This window comes from Centruroides vittatus, unplaced genomic scaffold, assembly GCF_030686945.1.
Source record: "Centruroides vittatus isolate TY-2023 unplaced genomic scaffold, ASM3068694v2 contig_436, whole genome shotgun sequence".
In the NCBI taxonomy this organism is placed as follows: Eukaryota; Metazoa; Arthropoda; class Arachnida; order Scorpiones; family Buthidae; genus Centruroides; species Centruroides vittatus.
Window position 1 is genome coordinate 299,622 of NW_027122237.1, and position 24,108 is coordinate 323,729.

The following is a 24,108-nucleotide window of genomic DNA, read 5'->3' on the forward strand; positions in this document are numbered from 1 at the left end:
ATTAAGAATTGAGCCCAAAAGATAAGGATTAATTAAAATGATGCTGTATCATCGCAGCATCCAAAAGATAAGGAGGATGAAGTCGCTTAGGTTTTAAAATATTAATGTAGAAATAATATAATTCTTAGAAAATTTGGTTTAAGTTAAATGTGGAATAATTTAAAAGTTATTTTCAAATTTTATATAAAAACTCTAGCCCAGTTTTACATAAAATTTCACAAATATAATTCTAATTAAGATACATAAAGAAAATCGTGCCTTAATTACAATTAAAGTACAGTTTTATACGAATGGCAAATAAAATCTAATTAAAGCGAATTAATTAAGCACTTAATGAATGAAACTTAACGTAGTTGAAGGGCAGACAGCGTGGAATGCATTTGTTTTACTGAATTCTCCTTTAAAATAAAGAATTTTATAAATAAAAAAGAATTAAAATAAATGATAATATTCTATTCTAAACCAGTTACAAGGTGTTGCAGTCGTTATTAATTATAGTAGATAAGCCCTAATAAATCAATAGATAACATCTACTTCATTAATCTTTTTGTACAGTGATAAAAAAATAATAAGGTAAAAAAAATATTAAATAAAAAATAAACACAAAGATATTATTTATTTAAACAATAAGCAGACAGCAGAAGCACGAATCTGATTAAACTTACCACACTTCTATATCCAAATTAAGTGTTTTTTTTATTACATAAATTTGCTTAGCAAATGCAACACTTTGTTAATAATAAATACATAAAAGGAAGTAACGAAAGTCTAATTAATAACGTTTAAAATGTAATAAATAAAATTGTAATTAATTATTTTTTAAAAATAAAAATCGGCCATTTTGTAAAGTTACACTTGAATTTTTAAAGCGATTTATCTAGCTGTCAACGTGGGCATTTTTTATTCTTATACCGATTAGGGCCTGATTTAGGCAACGTTGTAGCTTCGGGCTGCGATATATAAAGATGTTTTCTACTCTCACAGGATGATAATAAGTTTAAAAGCACCAGGCCTTAAGCTGTAGCCTCGCAAAGTGAGGCCCTAAAGTGGAAATTTGTGCCAAGGTTTGTACAGTACCTTTCATAGTTATAACAGGATCAGATTTATACTATTCGTGACCCTAATTTGCCATATATAAGGACCCTTTTCTCTGTTAAATACTAAGTTTAAAAGCACGAGACCCTAACTGTAATTTGCTTAGTTTATATATAAATTCGGCCTTGTAAGATGTCGATAAATTTGTAGAATTTATATATCAATAATATTTTATTATTTTATATATATTAAAGGGTGACATTGAAAGTTCTTCGATGCATATAAAACTATTATTTATTCATAAATTCGATACCAAAATTAGCTAAAAGAACTGAAGCAAAGCGAGCGAATCTAATACCTTTATCTAGAAATTACCTTAATTGTACACAATAAGTTACCATAGTAACTAAAGTGATTTAAGTACTTGTCACATTTCGGGAAAGGCCCACACCCTCAACAATCATACCACAGTTAGAACCATGCAGAATAAGTACTTTCAAAATTTGGAAGTATGGACATAAAAAGTATAAGCCACATCTTGTTGGTGAGTTTTCTTAATTAAAAAAGATTATTTTATTTATTATTTTAATTAAATTTTAACTCAAACAATCGGATTTTTCTGGTTAAAGAGAGAAGGTGTTTGTTTCGAGATAATGCTTTTGTATCTTGATTTTCGTCTAAAAAATTCACTGTTCTGTCGGTGAAAAATCTAATTATTTGACCTTTTTTCTCGGTTATAAAACGTGAAAATTTGTAATTTTTTCAGTGTTTAAGCCGTGTTATACGCTGCTAACAATGCGTTTATGTGTGATGCACATCCAAAAAAAATTCACTGTTCTGCTTGAAATTGCTTTATTAGATCTACACCCGTTTAATGGAAACGTATTGTAACAATTGAGATCATAGATATTCAGTTCTGCTAACAATATGTATTATTTTTTCTTAGTATTTGTTAGCAAATACAAGTTAATTTCTTAGAATTGTATGTCCCTATTGTTAAATAAAAGAACCCTCCCTCTAAAAAAAGTAAATGCGTGTCCTATTGGTTATTTTAACTAAAAAATTGGAAATACAATTGGTTCTTCAATAAAGGACACAATTTCTAAAGTAGATTAGGCGAATTTTCGTGCAAGAATTATACTCCCACTTCCGACTTTTGCCTTGTTATCATATCATTTTACTTGACACTAATTTAACTAAAGGGGGAGGGAATATAACAGATGATAAAGGGGGAGAAATTATGTTGAATCAATTTTTTAATATTATACAGGGCTTTTTGAATACCTCCTTTGATTTTTTTAGGCGATTCTTTCTACAGTTCTCTAATTACGGGTTTGTAAGAGGATTTTGAAGTTTTTGCAAGTAAAATTTCAATTTTTTAGAAGGAATTTTCGTTTCATTTAAACATAAATTTGCCTTAAGATATACCATTCTATCTCAAGGAAAGTGAATTTAAATGTAGTTTTATTCAAAATACAACGTTAAATGTAATTAATTTTTAGATTTTATGAGTTTTAAAGTCATTAAATATTCTAAAAATGACCGAGAATTAGAATTTTATTTAATAAATTCACCTTAAATACTGACTACAAGCACGTGTTAAAGTATAAAAATACGAATAAATAAAAAAAATTAAGTTAAAAAAAAACTATGAAAAATATATAATTTAACGTAAAAATAATATATTTATTTAAAATTATGTTGAAAAACTTGAAAAAATCGAATACAGTTCGAATGCATTTATAATACTTTTCAATGTAAAAATATGCTTTCATGGATTTAGATTTAGACCGAAATTTAAAAAATATATATTTAATTTCTAAAAAATTCTGATTAAAGTAATGTTTTGGGTTTAAATTTTAAGATTTAGACAGGATAAATATTTAATTCGAATAAAAATTCGAAAAACTTAAAGAAAAAGAAACCCCTGAACTTGGCGTGTATGAATACAAATTTTACAGTGAAGAAATTCTCAATATATCATTAAAAACATTGAATATGTATATAACATCCATGCATAAATCTTTTTTGTTATTTATTTCTCAATAGGACATCAAAGACACTTTGATAGACAGTGTCTTAGCCAATTACGTAGATTACACGTTGACTACACTTCCTGTCTTTATCGTAAGCAACCAATGATTTTGAATGACAGACTTATTATCCTCTTCATCCTTTCGTGTCAGCATCTCGTCCTTATCTGATTACACATCCCTTCTTCTATTCGTATTTATTTAACCTCTTCTTTTCCCCCTTTCGTTTAATACAGTTGCAATTGCCTAATTCGATAATTTACTAAATTAAGTTATTATTTTGATAGACGAATATATATATATATATATATGTATTTTTTAAAGGTCTGTGAGGTGTGTGTGTGTGTGTGTTCTTGATATTTTTATTATAAACTTGTACTGGTCTATTATTGAAGGGGAAACATTGTTTGACCATCGTCTGAGATCTTAGATTTCGGTCTGTTAGAAAAGAAACAGAAAAAAATTACTACTGACGTCTTATTTCCCTCCTCCCAGCTTGAAGATTACAGAGGAAGTGTGCAGCTTCTATGTAGTGTTTATGTCTACCTTAGTATTGTTTCCCTCTCAAACACCTGACAGTTTGCTTCATTAATGGCTCTAGATAATATCGAGTAATGAGGGAAAAAAACCGTGATTTTCTGTTGGAAAAACAAGCAGTGGCTACACATGCGTGATGCACCCCCAACTAGTAGATCGCGATCTACTAGTTGGTTGTTCGGGATACTTTTAATGCGTTTAAAATAAACTAAAAACGTGTATTTAATACTCTGTGGTCTACTTTAATGGAGCGCAATCGATCGGTTGAAGAATTCTATAGTGTGAGCGAGTTAATTTATATAGATAATTCGTTAAAATTTAATAAATTTATTACAGCGTATCCCTCTGATTTGCGCATAGCATGACAGAGCGCATGAACGAACCACGCTATAAAACTAGGAGCACCGTAATTGGTTTTTATTTATGAACCTTCGGGCATTTCTTTTTCCTCGTCTCTTCAAATGATTAGGTGTCCTATTCGCTGGTTTTTCAGTGCGAAATTTTGTATGTTCACGTGTCAATTTGCCACGCCATCTCAATTATATCCTGCTATCTCTAGCCGCGAGATAAGTGTGCAAATGTGGCGGTTCCTCTACGTTTTGTAATGATGTCGGGCATCTTCGAGCCATGCCCTCACGTTCTACCATTAAATAATGCCTAATAGATTCACCGTTAGGTAATGCCACTTTAATTAATGCCCAATAGATCCACCGTTAGGTAATGCCAAGTGGCATTTGCAATAATTAATGCCCGATGGTACTACCTTTAAGTGGTACCTCCTCTGCCGATGCCCGGGTTCTGACGCGTCAGAACTCAACAGAAATAAGGAATTTATACTAATTTTAAATTAGATCATTTAAAAAATAAGACTACTGTTCGAAAAAAAACAGGGAAAAACTAGTGTCACGGCTAGCATCCATATTCAATAAGCCAGCCCTTGGCGTAAGGATAACAGACGAAGCAGCTGATATAATTTATTATTAAGTAAGTCGTTTTAATTGATACAATAGCTTCAATTATATAAATGAAGTTAAACAATAGTTCATTGTTTTTGCGTTAATTAAGCTGGAAAATGATTTTCGCCCCTCTTTAATGTGGCCATCTGCTGGATTATTTAATAAACTCTTTGTAAGTAATTAGTCGAAATTCATTTGAAAATTTACTTTCTTCTTCGATTGAATTCCTTGGCTTTTCACGTCCATTCGTTGTTTTTTACACAGAATCTTTATGAAAAATTTGAATTTCAATTTTATATATTTTAATAATAAAATTTTCGAAATTTTAGGTATTTCAAGAGCAATTGTTCGTTCGAATTTCAGAGCAAATGTCTTTATATAGATATCGATTCACTTTTAGAGAACATTCTGTATTGCCTCTTACAGTATAATGACTACAGACTACTTTTTATAGGTTATAAAGCAGATATTAAGAGCAAGGAGTGATATCGCATATAAACCAATTAATAGGCTATAAAATAAATCTTACATCAAATAAACTATGCATTATAACTTAACCTTTGCAAGAAACTCATTTGTATGGGTGTACTCTTTCTAAAATATACCCACACCTATATCATTTTTTATACGTACAAATTATTTTATTAGTTACAATCAGATTGTGTGTAAGGAGAAAAAACTTATAAATTTTGTAACAGCCGAGAGAAAATGATAAATGAGAAACAATTTAGATGAATTAATTGAGACTAATTAGCAAAATTCTCTCTCCATTGTTACTACAGTAGCTACAGGGCAGTTTCGTATAGTACCTAGAGGTTTAGAAAACTAAATTAATAGAAGAGTTTCGAGCGTAGTGACTAGCGTAACGTCTTAATATATAAACCAGAGACGTTTCTCGAAGAAATTTAAGAAATTAGCTTAAAAAAAAGGTCATAAATGAGATGAGAAGAGAAAATGATCCCAAGCTTACGCCCCATTATGGGTGTGGATAGAAATACCAGAAGTGGGGTGTTCCGGGATAGAAATCTCCCTACGTTCTCTGTTACCTTGTTGTAACGGGTGGGAACCATGACAATTTGGGAAATTCCCTTGTCTCCTCCGCCCTTCCAATCTTATGGGTTGTCAACCTCTGTAAGATATCTTCTCTCACTCTAGATAATCTACAAACAATAGCAAAACTATTGTGGATATGTTTAATTCATGACCATCCTCGAATCAATCTGCAACGCGATAAAAGAGCATTGTCTGTGTTTTTAGTGACGTAAAAAAACAACCCCTTCTAGAATATCTGAAACCAATTAATGAACCATATTCTCGAGGTATTTAGATCTATGGTAAGGGGGTAGATCCGTATCTATACCAACTCGATACTAACTTTTACTCGATAAATACATTAAAGTAACTTTAACGACGACAGTTATAATTCATCTCGTATCTGGAATTTATAAATAGAAATAGCAGACGAGTTAAAGATAAGAATATAAAAACTGGTGAAAGTCGAGCATGACAGAAGCTATGGAAACAAAACTTACGTTGACAGTATTGTTTAATTCATAAGTTGTCGCCATGTTTTTTCCCTTATTTTTCCTCCTGGTACTGCTAAAGAAAGAGTACCGTGGTATGAATGTTAAATTTGCGGATGCGGATGCATTAGTAGTCAGGTGATGCCACACTGTTACATTTAAATTATTACTATTTTATCTTCAATACTTACAATAAACTGATTGCTACTAACAGATTTCGTGCTATAAAAGTAACAAAAACCCGTCTTCGAGACCTACTTTTGTGTTATAGTATTTAATTAATTAATAATATCGTATTCATTTAATCTCTACACAAATTTCTTATGGATTGATTTTTTCCCCTTCAAAAATACCCCTCCCAAAAAGGCAAATATATTAAGTTTTTTACGTTTTTTAATAGAAATATAAAATATAATAGTCGATAAAATGTATTTTATACACTTTAAATGTAAATTTTTCAAAGAAAACAAGGTTATTTCCGTGTAAAAAATCCTATTTTGAACTTATTGAATAAATACCTAAATAAAAAATTCAAGGTTTTCTTCCAAACATACTGTTGTTGCTTACATAATCACGTTTATTGCAAATGAATATTAATTTTTTTTCGGTATTATTTACGATAAATTTATGGATAATGTTTAAATTATTTTTTATAATCAGTAAAACGTCTTTAGGAAATGATAAGATAAAGACAAGGATATTAAAAGATAATGAATAAAGATGTGTTAAGGATTATAAACTTTTATCGTAAATTATATTTTTTAAGACAAAATAAATTGAAAATTTAGTTTATTGATGCAAATATTATAAAATTATACAGTAATTTGAACAATTTATATAAAATAATTTATAAATTTTTAGAGGGAGAAGATGCCGAAGTACTTACTAAAGTGATGATGATGCTGTACCCCGGCATCCTCTCTCCAAAACTAACTCTATAGAAAATTAATTAATTATTCAACAAAATATTTTAAATAATAACCGTTAATCGTCTTAATTTATAATTAAATTAGTTTTAAATTAATTAATATAAAATCCCATCCTCGATACAAGTATATACGCTCGTTTTACGGCTTTGTTTTACGCTTTGTTACGCTTAATATTAATTTTTATATATAAAATTAACGTATAATTTATTCGTTTTGCATTTTTATATTAGAATTCATTTAATTTTATAGTTCAATAAAAAATTAATTTACTTATAATTTATACTTATTTAACATACCGATTCAGTAACACGCTTTATAATCAAAATTATATAATTACGCGATAAAATTAATTAAATATATTAAATTTATAATAATAATAAGTTAATTAAGTATTTATTTTTACAAAAATAAAATGAATCTTTTTTATATTTAATATAGGCTATAATCTGCTTACAAAGAGCAGGTAAGTGATAGAACACGATTAACAAATATCACCACGTCTTAGACGACGATTTTATTATTAATTTAAGGAGCTTAATAACAATTTTATAAATTAATCAAACTTTTATTTATATTATTTATATTATTAATTATTTTATTATATAATTTCTGCAACAGTTTTTTCTGAGATAAGTTTAAAAGTTGATCCGAATTAAGACATTAAAATAGGCCTAATTATGTCATTTTCTAAAGTCGCTTTCTCTAGTTTTATACTTTTTTTTAAGCCCATTTATTTTTTTATAGTTTAGAGAATTGCGTGTCGAATTCAATAAGATTTAAATCTATTAGAAATGTCTAGTTTTTTTGAAATATTTTTTTGGTGGAAATCTTTCGAGCGATGTCCTCTGTGATAATTTCCCAGCTTAAGGCACTTTAACATCTAAATGGCCGTATTTTTTAAGGAAGAATTCTTACAAATCTATTTAAAAAATGATTTTATAAAATCATTTACAGAATCTTTAAACGAAGGCGATTGTTTGAACGAAGCATCGTTGGAACTTTTCCATTCTTCACCTGGAGGATACGATCCCAATAAAAAACTCGATCCTTGGAATTGCAAAACAAGATGCGGAGATTTATGGCTTCCTTATACGGGAATTTTACGGGAAAAATACTGTTTATGCTCGAAAAATAAAGAAGGTAAGATCAATTTTTACGTACATTCTCATTAAAATTCTGGTTAATTTCTGTTTATTTATTAGTGGAATCGATGGAAACACTGGACGAAGAAGATTGTAAGAAATCGGATTTGGCAATTTCCTATTATAAGTCGATTGTCATCGTTCCTGTAACCGGGCTTACCGTCGAAGCATCGGAAAAAAGAATTAAAAGTTCTTTACCCGTCGATTTTACTGTCAATATAGAAACCGGCGAGAACGTCGAGTATACCGCAACATTCGGCGATGGAAATTTTATGAGTTTTACGGACGATACGAGTACTTTCACCCATTACTTTTATCATCCCGGAATTTTTAAGGTTACGGTATCGGCAAAACCACGCGGTGCACCCGAGGTATCTCGATCCTTTCGTGTATAATTACCTAATAACTTTCGCTATTATATTAATGCCCGTAATTGTTATAGACGTATCGTGTGGCAGCTAGCACCGTTGTGACAGTGATCTCTGATATATCGGAAAATGGAGTTACGTTTCTATGTCCTACTGTTGTCAAACCTAAAGAGATATTTGCGTGCAATCTGACTGTTACGACCGGTGTTAAGATGTCTTTAAAACAGGAATATGGAGATAAAACTAAACCCTTGGCATCCGGTTTGCCAGGTAAGTCTAGTCCCGATACTCGCCAGAAGGATATTTACGATTATTCGACGGAAAAATGAATAATTGCCTCTTATTCTTTTGCAGATACTAAGACTCAGAAAATAGGAATTGATATACCTAGAAACGTAACACCGGATATGGTAACGAAGAAAAGTAATGAGAAATTAATTATAATACCCGATTCTCAGATATATTTGGACGGTTTGGTCCATTCTTTACAATTATTTGGCACGGAAGAAGGTCCTATTTCACTTCTGGTAAGGAAAAATATAACGATCGGTTATCTTCCACAAGGGTACTTAAAGATTAAAGTTTTAGTTTAAAAAATTGATGGCAAATTGCTCATTTCTTGACGTATTTGCATAAATTACAAGCCAAGTCTTCTTTGTGTGGTCTTGTTTAACTTGGGGAAATCAACAATTTACTTAAGGAAAAAATATTTTTAAAAGATGAATGAGGACGAATAAACCATTTTTCAATATGCTGGCAACCTATAATTTTCTTATAAATTGCTCCTTCAATGATATACCTGTATTTCTTTTAGGTACTTAGAAGAAAATGCCAAAACAAAGAATGTTCATCAGCATATATCGAATGCCAAAAGGAAAATGTATATTGCCCGCATCGACACACGTGTCTGTCACCCGTTAAAGATACTTCTTGCCCTCAACTAAGATCGCTTTTTGAGTTCCCTTTTTCCATCGTCCATAAAATACCCATTAACATCAAAGCCGGACATAATTATCTTCCTATCGAGGGTGAATATAAAGTCGAAACCGGCGACATCTTAGGGGTTTACTTAAGAAGGGGTCAGGTTGCCTATCGTCGCACTTTAGGCAACGAACAAGACGATTTCGGGGGTTCAAAACTGTCGAAATCGTCCGGAATTAAAGACACCAACGTCAAATCCACCGGGTTAAAGTATTACTTGCAAGCAGCCATCAGCGTGCCTCTACAATTGTCCTTACAACATCGTTACAGACAGACTAATGTTTTTGAATATTCTATCGAAGTTAATAACGAATTTACGTCTACTCCTATAACTAGAAAATGTACCGTTAACGTACAGAGAGCAATTTTGGGTATTAAACTCACCGTCACACCACCAGATACCGCCACAGGACAAATGGTCAAGTTTGAATTAGTCGTTAACGGAGGCACCAACGTCAACGTCATCTGGGACTTCGGAGACGAAAAAATCAGAAAGGAATACGTCGACGGTGAGGATTTTCGCCAAATAAACACGTAATTATAAAGTAATAACGGTAACAAATACTAAAAATATATGTATTTTTTAAAATGTAGACACGGCTACGAAAGGTAAACTCACCAAAGAGCACGTGTATCGAGAACCGGGGGTGTACAAAATTAAAGTTCGTGCCTTCAACTTGCACGGAGAATTTAACGATTCTCACAGACTTATCGCACAGAATCCCGTCTTACCTGTTTGGGAAATAAGTACAAATTCTCCTCAACTCTTACCTGGTAAATTTTTGCATTTCCCATTCCGATTTGCACGATTAATTCGTAAAATCCAATAAATAAAGCACTCAAAATACACTCTCGATGCTTTCTCAGCTACGATATCCATTTATCTCGATTATCCGAAAACGGAGAAGCTACCGACCAATTCCAGCGCCGTATTTAAATTCGGAGATAAAGGCACTTTAAAGTGGGATATACCGAAGGAAGGAGAGGGAATTTCCGAAATCTTTCAACACGCCTACAAAAAACCCGGCATATACAAAGTATCCGTCAAAATATTTAATTTGGTCACTTCGAAAGTCTTGACCACTGAGGTATGTTTCCATTTTTTGAATACTTAGTGAATTAATTACTCTTATACTAAAACTTCTGCGGCAATGCTCCCGTTTCAATACTTCACCATAAAAGTAACACTTTTCTAGTGTTTCTTACTATCACCTCGGCACCCTTTTTTGGCTTACTAACGATATCTGGCACCCTTTTATTGAACTTTTCTAACGTCCTCTTAGAAGCGATAGAAGAGGTTTCCTTTCCTTCACACCAATTCATTACTCTTCCAACACGTGTATTGTAGGTAGAAGTGGCAGACTACATCACGGGTCTATCAGTTAAAGCATTTCATATTCCACACGGTGGTAAAAGATTCCTGCCAGGCTTTGGACTTAAACAAGATAAATTTCCAGTCGATCGTAATGTTACGTTATTCATGGGAGTTAAAACGGGTAATTATTCTTTTGTATATCTTTGAAACCTTGTAATTTTCTCAGCACGACCGAGTTGGTGTTATCGTGCTTCTACTACACCTATATCGTTCTCGGGCCTGCCCGTTATAGTGTCTCCATCTAGCGTGACAAATCACAAACTATTGTAATCGAATTCAACTTGATAATATTAATACAGGTGACGTTGAATTATATATTATCGAACTCTTGGAGGATGGGACTATCTTGAAAAACGATTCGGAGAGCTCTTTTACTTACGACTTCCAACAGGTTAGTCGATTTATTTCTTAAATTTATACATAGAAGCGTTATTAATAAATTCTTTTCCGCAGCCCGGACATTACAACCTGTCGATTTTTGCTTACAATCACGTGCACAAAAATGCCCCTCCTATTAAAATCCATTTGCACATGATGGAACCCGTCTTGGGTTTGGACATCACGGATCATTACAACCTGACAGACGAAGAGGAAGATAAGTTTTTTGAGATCAATTTCGAACAATTGGGTACAGACACCTGCCTGGTTATCGATTACGGTGACGGGAGCATCTTACACGCTTTCGGAGCCCCCGTTACTTGTTTTATTAATTATACTCGTAACGATATTTTATGGGAAGAGGGAAAATTAAGTACACCTCACTTCGTCAAGCATCACTATCGTACCAGGGGAGAATATTACGTATTGTTGAAAGCGTTCAACGACGTTTCGGAGACGAATGCCACCTTGGTGTTTACTATAGTGGATTTGTCTTGCAAACCTCCAATTTTGGACATCCGCAATAGGGCCAGTAAAGCTAATCTTGCCCTCGAAAATTATCGTTCGATCCCTGTCGTTCTGTACTCGTATACAACCGTCAGGTGCAACGTTACGACAGAGGCATTCAGAATGTGGAGGGTTTGGAGAGTCAACGAAACAACCGGAATGGAGATAGAACAAATAGACATTTCTATGCTGGATTCGTGTAGAAAGTCCATGCTCTTTATCAAGCCCTTCTTCCTGGAATCTGGATATTATAGATTCGTTTTTCAGGTTAATATGACAGGTAAGATGCGTGCTTATACTATAGTTACCAGTAATTAGTTTACGTGATATTTCGTATAATAATACGTCAAAAAGAAATTCTGACAACGTTTAATTAACGTCAACGAACGAAATAATTATGATCTTCAGGACCGAGTGACTATCCTATGATGCCATTTCGTCGATCCATAGACACGTACGTCAACGTCGTACCCTCTCCCGTAATAGTTCAAATGTCGGACGGGGCACAGACCAGGGTCACCAGAGGTTGGGGTCAGAAACTTCGCCTCGATCCAGGAAATTATTCCGTCGACCCAGACGACGTTGACAATAAGGTAGGGAGGTTAATAACTGTCATTCGTTCGTCCCAAGTTATTTACAGTTAAAACTGACGACCGACTTTTATAGAATTTTACTATAACGTGGTACTGTAGAAGAGTGCCACACGAGGTATTGAACCGAAGCATGGCGGACGAATTTAACATATCTAATCCCATATACGATCGAAATTCGTTGTATATCGTGCCACCAACCGACGACGGAAAGCCGGGAATCGAAGAGGAAGATCAAGGGGGATGCTTCGGAAAAGGCCCAGGTCGGTTAAGATAATTACGCGTTTATAAATTAGGTTCATGCTATAAATATCCTATTTCAGGTAGGATTAACGTAACGGATAGTTACTTGGAATGGGACACCACAGTATTTCGTAAAACCAACATTACTTACGAGATCGTAGTTAAAGTCGAGTTACCGGATAGAGACGCATCCTGGGGAGGAATACAAATAGTTCTCTTAGAACACGTGCCACCCGCGATTGCCGTCAGGTATGGAGATTTTATGATACGAGTCTAGACAACTTCACCTTTTCCTATGCAATTACACGTCATTTTTTTCCGGTAAATTTTTCTGAAGATGTCAAACGGAAAAATTATGCTATCCGCACGATCCAATCGGGCAGAAGATTAATCCCGTTCGAGTAGGATTAATAGGATTATGCACAGAAAATTGTGAAGGACAATTGACTTATCAATGGGAGTTATACGGGGTTGAGGACGAAGGAAACGAAACGTATTTAGAAGATGCGGCTAGATTTTTAGTCGGTGAGTAGAATATTTTGGTGGTACTTAAGATAATTTTTAGCGTAGAAAACGGCGTAAAATTTGGATTATTTTTAGGCGCCAACGAACAGAAAATGGCTCTGTCCGAAGAATTTTTTAAAGAATATTACCCGGCTTTTGGAGATTTCATAGCAAAGTTAGCGGTAGAGAACGAAGCCAACCAGAAAGGAGAATCTGATTTGTTTCTACATATCAATAAACCGCCCGAAAACGGAAATTGTACCTTATATCCAGAAGAAGGCAAAGCACTTTTAGATACATTTACTGCTATATGTTTGGGCTGGATCGATCCAGAAGGCTCAGAAGTAGATTATTACGCCTACTGGAGTAAGTCTATTGATAATTTACCGTATTAGATACTGTATATATACCCAAATTTATATAATTTTCACCAAATAATCTTTCAGCGATGGATCTTCAATCTGGGGTGGTTTTATATTTAAGCTACGGGCCCGACGAAGCTGCAGAATTGGTGTTACCTTACGGATCATTTCAACTAGGTGTTGATATTAAAGATAAAGAAGGGGCCCTCACTAAACTTAACATAACCACACTCGCTGTATGTTCACCCATTGTGTTTTTACGAGAAATCGTAGTTATAATTCGAATATTTTATTAATTACTCGCACTTTTTATAGTTGTCACCACCAACAAAACAAGAATACGAGCAATTTATGGCGACTAAACAATTAGAATACGTAGAAGCATCGGGCGATCAAGCTAAAATGAATCAAGTTTCTCAAGCCGTATCGTCTTTGATGAACATTCGATTGCCTAGCGATCAACCCGATAGTTCTGAGAACGAAATACCAGGTGAGAATTCTAAAAAACATGGCCCAAATTCTTTAAAAAACAATTTAAACACCCATATCTAAATTACTTTCTGTGTAGACGAGCCAGATGGCGACAAGGAACTGGAAGAAAAGACTCAGGTAAGTTGAAAATCTTGGAAAAAAAACACTTCCTAATTACGAATTGAAGTGGTAAAATGTGAACCTCGTATCAATTTTAAACAGGCTCGACTTAAAATGGTACGATCCGTAGACTCTGTGATGAATATGGATACGTTAAGTGGGTTAGAACAGGTAGGAAGTGCACTCACAGCCATAGCGGGTAACGGTGATGCGCTGGACAACGACGGAAAAGTAAGTTTAATTTATGGAAAATTTGAACGTTTGACGTGTCTATAACCGAGGAAACTTTTTCTAGAATGCAATTATAAGATTGTTAAACAGGACGGTCGAATTGGCATCCGATCTGAAAGTGGAAGCTCCTCAACAACTATTAGACTTCTGTATGTACGCTGTCGGGACTATGGGTGGAATTGTAGCAGTAAGTATTCCATATCTTCCTTTAAAATTTAAAAAAGTATCTTAAAATATACATAAAACATGACTTTTCTATCAGAGAATGTCACAGCAGTTAGTCGAAGGAGTGGTGATGCCGAGTGATCGTACCAAAGCATTAGATATAGAGTATGACATACAAGCACCATTATACGGAGAGGAAGAAAAAGGTAACTTAATAACGTTTTATCTTTAAGAAATTCAGTAAATATCAATAATATAAATCTAAGAAATGTTAAATAAATCTTTTAGAAAGCTTATTTGATGGCAAAATACCATTCCAAGAGGCTCTAGCCAAAGTGATCATCGAGCAAGAAAGAGTGGCCGTGAGTCTCGATAAGATAAAACGATAAAATATCTACAGATATTTAGAAAATACTTTAAAATAATTCCCTTTATAGGCTGAAGGGCAGATAAAGCAGATAGTCGATTTAACGATCCAATTGGTTCTGACAATATTAAGAAACATAGTGGTTGGTGAAGAACCGTTAGAATTTATCGCTCCTAGTGGATTAGGATTGACAATATCTATGTAAATATTTAACGAATTGTCTAAGTAACTATGCCATCAATTGTTTTGGATGTATTTAATATAAGGTACTATTTTTAATAGGTTTAAGGGCGGAACTCTCTCAAATATGTCCATTCAACACGGAGATGCTACTTATATTTTCCCTGAAGTTTGTGATATTTTGAGCCAATACGAATGTTCGGGAAACGAAACACTGGGTGTTATGGCACGTATTACGTAATTTATCTTCTTATTTCCGAGCTTAAATTGTATGAAAATAAATATTATTACTAATGACTAATTCGAATACTTTAGGCTGTTTCTTGGCCAGCCATTCTTCAATCGTTCGGCGATAGTGTCGATTTATTATCCAAAGATACTCAAACCCTGCAGTTACTGATGCTAAACGAAACTTTACACCTCATGTCCATCAAAAATACTACAGGATTGTTCGGAATAATTATTCCTAGAAAATCTGGAAAGGACGATAACGTAAGTTCTACAGCTTCTCAACTGGTGGGTCACGACCTTCAGAGAGGTCGAGAACCGATTTCCCGGAGATTAACACGTAAAACGAGTCGAGAAACAATGTTTCCAGTCACAAAACGTGTGATTTTATATATACATTTCCCGTCTTTTGTCATTCTTTAGCCCCTACCGGAGCCTACGTACGTGTTACCAACGATGAAATGGTACGAGCAGATGGTCTATCATCAGTTTTTTGTAGAGAAGGCCGATTCTGCGGTAAATATCGAAATTCATCCAACAGAACCCGACTCGTCACTTACGGTATTCATTAAACACCGAGAAAAACCGCTTTTAAATTATTACGACTTGATGATACCTTTGGAAACTGTGAGAAACGTCAACGGTAAGATGGAGAAAGTAGCGAAATTTGTTAACATTTTAAAACGAAATACGTTTAAAAGTAAATGGAATTTCAGGTACTTACGATATATTTCTACCGAACGACGTTATTCAAAACAAGACAGGGTTCTTCTACGTTGGGGTCGTTGAAGGAAATGACAGTCTTTCTGGAGATATGCTCTTCGACAGCGAACACAACTTCACCAAAGGAGACGTATCGCACACATTTTCAACTAATTACACGTTGAGAATATATACTTCGGGATGTTATTTCTTTAATCCTGAAACTAAAATTTGGTCCGGAGAAGGATGCTTTGTAAGTCGAGATCTTCTCGCTTAAATTTCGAGTGAAGGAATTATGTAAATAATCGATCTTTTCAGGTAGAAAACTCTAACAAAGCCATGACTTACTGCAAATGTAATCACTTGACTTCATTCGGAGGTGGATTTTTCGTAACCCCCAACACGGTCGATTTTGCTTACGTTTTTGCAAATGCGGGATTTGCCGATAACGTTACCATATACATGACAATTATTGTTACTTTACTGCTTTATATTATTCTACTTATATGGGCCAGGCGTCAAGATAAGAAGGATAGAGAAAAGGTTACAATATCGCTTTTAATTTTTATTGGTTGTTAAGTTCGATATCTGACGTTCTGCTTAACCGAATGTGTGTAATTTATAGCTAGGAGCAACTCCCTTACCGGATAACGATCCTCAAGATAGGTATTTGTACGAGATGACCGTTTTCACAGGTGATAAAGATGCCGCTGCTACGGATTCTCAGGTAGAGTTTGGTGGATTTACTAGCAATATCTACCCCCCTCTATTTTGTTTTACGACTTTATAAATTGCAGGTTCATTTTATCCTTTCTGGGGAAGATGACGAAACCTCTGTTCGAACTTTTGGTGATTCTAAGAGAAAGATATTTCGCAGAGGTGCTATGGATGCTTTCGTAATGAGTGTGGCAAGGTTCGTCTTAATATCCTCTTTCTGCGCTCTAAATTTCCGCATTTTTCGTCACTTTTATACGTTATTTTAAATGTTTAGACCCTTAGGAAAGTTAAATTACATTAGAATTTGGCACGATAATAAAGGAAAAGGCAAATTTAGGTCGTGGTTCTTAAGCTTCATAGTAGTGAGAGACGTTCAGACTGGTGCTAAATTTGAATTTGTAGTTAATAAATGGCTAGCAGTGGAAAAAGATGATGGTTTGGTAAGAAAATATGCAAATTAAATCATAATAATAATAAAAGATTCATCATTAAATTCAAATGAAATGTCAATATTTTATTTGAAGATCGATCGATTGGTCCCAGTGGCCGGGAAAGGGGAAGCTACCGAATTTTCGCACCTCTTCAACGTAACTACTCAAAAAAATTTATCGGACGGGCACTTATGGTTCTCGATATTTCTTCGTCCACCCAGAAGCAGGTTTACCAGAGTTCAAAGAGTATCTTCTTGCATAGCAATGCTGTATCTATCCATGTTGGTTAATGCCATGTGGTATGGAAGAGTGCCCAGCAAACCTTCTGGTTCTGCCATCAATATAGGACCATTCTCCATGAGTCCCGAACAAGTAAAACCACTAATTCTCGCTTTCTAACTCGAAAATTCTAGACTTTTTACGTAATAAAATGAATTTTTAGATAGGAGTCGGTGTTATGGCAAACCTCATCGTCTTTCCTCCTACATTTCTCATGATTACTTTATTCAGAAAATCCAAATTGCGTAAACTTCGACCTTCGAGAATCACGGAAGCTCTAAAAAAACAGAGTAAATACGATTTAAAAAATGAATTCGACGCTTTTTAACCAAAATATAATTGTAAAATTATTTATAGATGAAAAATATAAGCCAGCAATATCGTCGAAGAGGCCGGGTTCTGGAGAATCCACCATGAAATTGGTGGACGACGATGCTTCTATCAAAGAAGTGCACGATTTTAGGAAGAAGAGCGACAAGAAGAAGAAGAAGAAGAAGTTTCTGTTCCCTTGGTGGTGCAGATACGTTGCTTGGTTAATTTGCTTGGCTTCGATTTTTGTTTCCGTCTTCTTCCTGTGGGCATACGGGGTGCAATTCGGTGACGAAAAAACTAAAAAGTGGGTGACGTCCCTCTTAATATCTTTCTTCACTTCCATACTTATCACTCAACCGATTAAGGTAATTTTACTTCAATTAACCCCTTCGAATGTTAAATTAGGTATATTTATATCAAATTTATTTGTATTTTTAGGTATTTTTAGTGGCTATGATCCTCTCCAGCTTGTTTAAGTCTGTGGATTCTGATGAAGATGATTCGGAACAGGACGAGGAAGCTCCGAATTTAGCCGACGACGAAGAATGGCTTCATACAGGTAACGTGGGATTTTCTCCAGGAAGTTTATACATTAATGGCATAAATTCAATACACCGAAGCCAGAGAAAGAATATTCTTCATTCGTTAATAGATTGTTCTACTAGTAAACTTTTATATAAATTTTATAGATGCCATTATACCAATTAAGAAGAAAATATCGTACCAACCGCCAAATTCCGCCAGAATCGAGAAAGCACGAAGAGAAAGAGAAAAGGAATTAAAAATGGCCGCCATTATTAAAGAAATCTTTTCTTACGTATTTTTCCTGTGGATTCTCATAATACTTAGTTACGGAAATCGAGATCCCAATGCATTTTTCTTGAAAACAAACCTGGAAAATGCCTTTATCAAAAAGGGAGATCCAAATATTGATTTTACGGCTGTAATTATCTTCCTTCTTTGACAATATATTTGCCAAAACAAGGTTAAATTTATTGAAAAAATTGCAGATTGGGAGCACCGCATCTTTCTGGAAGTGGGCTAGAGACGGTTTAATTCCCGAACTACTGGTTGGGAAGTGGTATAACGGCGATCAACCGTTCGGTCTAAGAGGATTCGTCGACGATAGAGTGAACAGATTGATGGGTTACGGAGTTTTAAGGCAAGTTCGCATAAAACCGAGTAAGTAAATTTGACGATATTCGGTTGAAATTATTTAAAAAATGTCTAGAAATAGTTGTAAAAGCGCGGGTATTTTTAAATATAAATTTCAGATTCTTGTAAAGTGGAAGAAATTATGAAGAACGTATCGAAAACGTGTCGTGGATACTCTCGGATGGTGGACGAAGATAAACGTAGTTACCACAAAGGATGGAAGAAATTATCGGAAGACGACGGTGTCGTGGACGAATACCATTACAGATCCGCATCCGAGTTAGACGGTCTGCCATTCTTCGGTAAATTAGACGTGTACGGAGGAGGAGGATACGTCGTGCCTCTTCGCGGTAGCAGAGAGCAGCTTAAAGAGGAATTCTATCGTCTAGAAAAAGAAGATTGGACCGACGCGGGAACGAGAGCCGTCTTTGCAGAATTCTCCGTGTACAATGCCCAAGTAAATTTATTCGGGGTGGTCGAATTAGTAGCAGAATTTCAACCGGGCGGAGGGGTTGTACCGTTCCACAGAATAGATGCGATTCGTTTGATGCGCTACCATCAGGGTTTCGGGCTATTCGTCATGATTTGCGAACTGACCTACGTAATTTATACCATTTATTTTACCGTCAGGGAAGCCAAGAAGATTCGCAAAGATCGTAAACAGTACTTTCAGAGTTACTGGAACCTGATGGAGGTTGCCGTCGTATCTCTTTCGTACGCTTCTATAATAATATACATTTACAGGATGATCGTAACTAAAAGAATTTTGAAAGTTTTCGAAAAAACCGAAGGTAACGGTTACGTTAAACTTCAGTTTGTAGCTTCGGTCGACGAAGTATTTGGTTATTTAATGGCATTCCTTATTTTTATCTCCATCTTAAAATTTATTAAGCTTTTACGTTTCAATAAACGTATGGGTGTGCTTTACAGCACTCTACAGCAATGTTCTAAGGATCTTAAATCGTTTTTTATAGTTTTCGGTGTGATTTACTTCGCTTTCGTTCAGATGTTTTACATCGTTTTCGGGGTTACGTTGCAGGGATTTAAAGACTTTGTAACGTCCACCGAAACGGCATTTTCTATAATGAGAGGAGTGTTCGATTTCGAAGAAATATGTTTAGCATCGCCGCTACTGGGACCGATCATGTTCTTTGTCTACGCTCTGGTGACCAGTGTCATCCTCCTTAATATATTCGTCACCCTCATCATAAGCGCATTCCAAAGCGTCAAAGAAGACATCGAAAAACAGAACAACGAATACGAAATCGTGTCCTTCATGTGTAAGAAGTTCAAAGGTATGTTCGGCTTCGGCGATAACGATCCCGACGACGACACGCCCGACGATGCCAATCCGGTCAACACTTTGGGAGACAAGATTCACCAATTTCCGGGTAAAGTCGATAAATTGTTACATTATATGAATAATTTTTATTTCGACGGTCAATTGGACGTGACCAGTAAGAAGGTTCTACACAAGATTTGTAACAAGGGCTCGGAAATTAAGTCTGCCACCGCCAAGAAATTCAACAAGAACAATCGCGACAACCCCAATTTTCTCGATTGGCAGGAAATCGACGACGAATTATAAATTATTTGCCCGTTTATCGTCCAAATTTCTAAATTTCGACAGTTTTATGGCAATTTTGATGCTTAGAAACGTCACCAGATTTTCTTCTCTAGTCGCTGTACGGCCAACTTTATCACCCGACAAATCAAATTTACGTTGTTATAATTATTAAAAAAACGTAGTAAAATGTGATCAATTCGTATCCGAGTTTATTATAATTAATTTAAGCATCGATTTTAATCGTTTAACCCGCGCACCGTTACTATTTACATAATAGAGAGTCGATATAAAATTGATGTTAACCAATAAAAAATATATATTTAATCGTTTAAAAAAATGTATTTTTAAATAAATTGTGCTTAAATATAAAGTAAAAGTGTTTAATTTTTAAAAAAATTAATTAACATTTATATAAGACGTTAAAATTCTCGTAAAATCCAGGAAGAATGGCGATTTTTTTCCCTTAAAATATTATAAAAAATAAATAAATAAAACACTGGTAACAGATAAATTATCGGATGTAACATTATCGATAAACACTTCTACTGGTTCGACATTGATTGACTGCTACGTGGTTAGAAATAGAAGTTTGTTGACCTCTTCTGCATTACATTACTGCTATACGGAGCTGCAACCTTTAAAGGGGCGCTTCCAACTAAACGTAATTAAGGTATCAAAATTCTCGTCAAAATATCTAACTCTAAATTAATATATATAAACCGTAACAAATTAAATATAACTTAAACTAATTACTTAAACATACGGTTAATTGCGCGAGAGTTTGGCAGGATGACTAAACTTAAAAATCTTGAATTCGGTTCAACAACCCTACTTATTTTTTTAAATATTTATTGGCTATTTATTTTAAGATAATTAAAATACAAGTATTTTAGTAAATATTACGAGTTTTTATTACTTTATACCGACGTTTTCCAGCCCGTTTAAGTACTTAAAGTTTTAAGTTTACTGCTTCTATTTTTGCAAAGACCAAAATTAGAGAATTATCAGCAGATGTCCATCACGTGACATTTCGACTCCTCTTACTGCAAAGTCAGCTAAGTGCGGTTGTTTACAAGTAGAATCGCATTTAGTAGACACAATGCCCAAGAAAGAAGAGCCGCAAGAAACCGAGTTACAACCTCATCAGGTAAGATCGATTCCTCCGGATGCGACAGATCATCCATCGTTTCGTAATTATTTTAAATAATAATTAATAAAATTTACTTTTAATATTGAATTTTTAATATAAATTTAAAGAAAATACTTTAAAATTTTAAAATATGTAATTAAATCTGCATTAAAATTAACGTAAACTTTCAATTTTTTTATCTTCATCTTCCCGCATCTTCCCTCATCTTCCTGCGTTAATAAAATTTATTTTTAAGGTCGGATTTTTAATATAAACTTAAAAAATACTTTAAAATTTCGAAATATATAATTAAATCTGTATTAAAATTTAAAAAATTTTAAAAAAATCGTAATTTAAATAAATAATAAACTTTAATTATTTAATTTTCTTTTAATATTTTACATTATTTTATTTTTGATAATTTATAAAAACAAAGAAATTATTCATTTAATTATTATTATTTTTTATTAGAGGGACGGAGTTAAAGAAGGTCAAATATTAGTCTGGATATGGAATTTATTAGAGGAAGCAGCGAATAAAGAATACGACCAGTTTCTTAGAGATGGAACCGTTCTTTGCAGGTAGTCATTAAAATAATAATAAGAATAATAATAAATTCTATACTTTATAACTTTTCCAACCTGTCAAAATTGAATTTATTCCGTAGAATATACTGTAAATTTTTCCAGCGAGACACAGCCAAATAATCGACTTGGCAAAGTACAGAATTCTTCGTTCCCCCGTCGACTAAACAATACGAATCCTACTTTTGACAGTTGGTATTTTGTGCCAATTGTCGTTTAAAATAGAAAAAAGTTACGAATAACAAGAAATAAACATTTTTTAATAGTAAAAAATAAATCTAATGGTTCCGAAAATAGCGAAAAACACGTTTTAAAGAGGTTTAAAATAGTAAAAAACAAGTTAAAATAATTTATTGGTGAAAAGTAAACTTAAAATAGCTTAAAACAATAAAAAAAAAGGGTCTCGAGTAGCTTAAAATTCTAAAATCGCGCTTTATGGTAAAGTAAATTTAAAACGCGAATAGGTTTAAAAGTAGCTTAAAAGTATTTTTTAAGAGGAAAAAGTCTGTTTTAATTAGGAATATTTAAATATATTTACGAATAGGTTAATGAATGCCATCAAACCGAACTGCATCCCGGGCGAAATAACAGCGGGAGATAACATCAAGCACAAAAAGAAGAATATCGAGAGATTCTTGAAAGCTTGTAGCGATTACGGAGTGCCAAAAGACACGCTCTTCGAACCGGACGATCTTCTTTTTATGAGGCATTTGCCTAAGGTTACCAGATGCCTTTTTGCTCTAGGCAGAGTCGTGAGTATGGCGCCTAACTCGTACGCACAAATAACAAATAACAAAAGTAACGGATGGAAATAATAAATACATTTCCAGGCGGAAGACGATCCGAATTTCGACGGTCATAAATTAGGCGACGAACCTTTCGAGGCCGTCAAGAAAACCGGACGTAGAAGATCGGGTATGCCTTTCGGTGACGACATCAACGTGGCCCACGTGGACGTCAAAAATATTTTGCACCGGCTCCCCAGCATCGATCAAAATCAATAGATATTTTCTTTCGTTTGTTTTATTACGAAATTATATTTAAAGAGATAAATAAAGACGTGTTCGATTTTAAATTTCTTGTGTAATTTACGCGGAGAGATAGAACAGCATCCCCATCTTCATCATCGTCCCAATCTGTATTCACCGATAACGTAGGGAGATTTATATTATTCCGCTCGATGTATCCGTTTATTCTACCACTTCAAAATACATAAAATATATTATTTAACCCGTTTTTAAACCAATAAACACAAATAAAAACCCATTTTACTTATCATTTTTTAAAAATAGTAATTTAAAAATTTATCTGTAAAAATGACAAAAGCCGATACTTGTATCCGAGAGATGGCCCTATTATATAATCGGAAAACACAGACCGGAGTGTCGAGTTTTTAAGGGGTGGAAAATTACATCTACTGCCATCTGGTATTTAAAATATTAAAAAATTTTAAATTATTCCCCGTTTTTTAATCAAATTTTAAAAAATAAAATACTGTTACCGAGTCGTTAATATATATATCACATTTTATACATAAAATCATTTAATATTTTATTAAATAGCTTTGTTTAGCCGCGTATACTTAAACCCGCGTATAAGAGTAATGGTATAAGAGGATGAATAATTAAACATATAATTTTCAAAATGACGAATTTATTCTCGGTATTTTTATAGTAATTTCCTATTTTTTTTATTATTTTTTATAGTAAAAATTACAGAGCGTGCAATAATCGAACCACGCCTTAACTCTACAAAACGTATTAATGAATTACTTAAGAGATTTAAAGAGTTAAAATTTCCGTTAATAAAAATAAATAAATAACAAATAATATTTTGCTTAATTGTAATTAAAAATAAGGATAATCACGTTTATATCATTAAAACTCTTTTTTAAAATGTAATTTAACACGACACAACCGCCAATTTTTATACACTTAATTAAGTTAATTAAGAAGGTAATTTATATAAAAAGAAAGAAATAAAGAAAAAATATTTTAAATTATAATA

General features: G+C 33.7%; 2 protein-coding genes across 2 annotated transcripts; both read left to right on the forward strand.

The window, feature by feature from the left end:
* The first annotated feature begins 1,532 nt into the window (after positions 1-1,532).
* Positions 1,533-20,731, forward strand: LOC136976920 (polycystin-1-like protein 2). Its single transcript, XM_067272294.1, has 40 exons — positions 1,533-1,579; positions 7,452-7,476; positions 7,968-8,153; positions 8,216-8,526; positions 8,598-8,793; positions 8,878-9,050; positions 9,338-10,013; positions 10,099-10,278; positions 10,372-10,592; positions 10,853-11,000; positions 11,179-11,270; positions 11,333-12,044; positions 12,173-12,357; positions 12,431-12,617; positions 12,678-12,846; positions 12,935-13,122; positions 13,198-13,467; positions 13,548-13,699; positions 13,779-13,953; positions 14,032-14,072; positions 14,157-14,285; positions 14,350-14,472; positions 14,548-14,656; positions 14,739-14,812; positions 14,888-15,018; positions 15,100-15,223; positions 15,313-15,489; positions 15,649-15,868; positions 15,942-16,180; positions 16,246-16,470; positions 16,553-16,654; positions 16,725-16,840; positions 16,919-17,084; positions 17,169-17,447; positions 17,518-17,644; positions 17,712-18,031; positions 18,105-18,225; positions 18,356-18,609; positions 18,677-18,848; positions 18,941-20,731. The coding sequence occupies exons 1-40, from the start codon at positions 1,547-1,549 to the stop codon at positions 20,407-20,409; spliced, it is 8,997 nt and encodes a 2,998-aa protein (XP_067128395.1). The 5' UTR covers positions 1,533-1,546; the 3' UTR covers positions 20,410-20,731.
* Positions 20,732-21,392: 661 nt separating this feature from the next.
* Positions 21,393-23,176, forward strand: LOC136976977 (myophilin-like). Its single transcript, XM_067272377.1, has 4 exons — positions 21,393-21,535; positions 21,989-22,098; positions 22,646-22,853; positions 22,932-23,176. Exons 1-4 carry the CDS (start codon positions 21,488-21,490, stop codon positions 23,103-23,105), a joined length of 540 nt encoding a protein of 179 aa, XP_067128478.1. The 5' UTR covers positions 21,393-21,487; the 3' UTR covers positions 23,106-23,176.
* Positions 23,177-24,108: the final 932 nt, after the last annotated feature.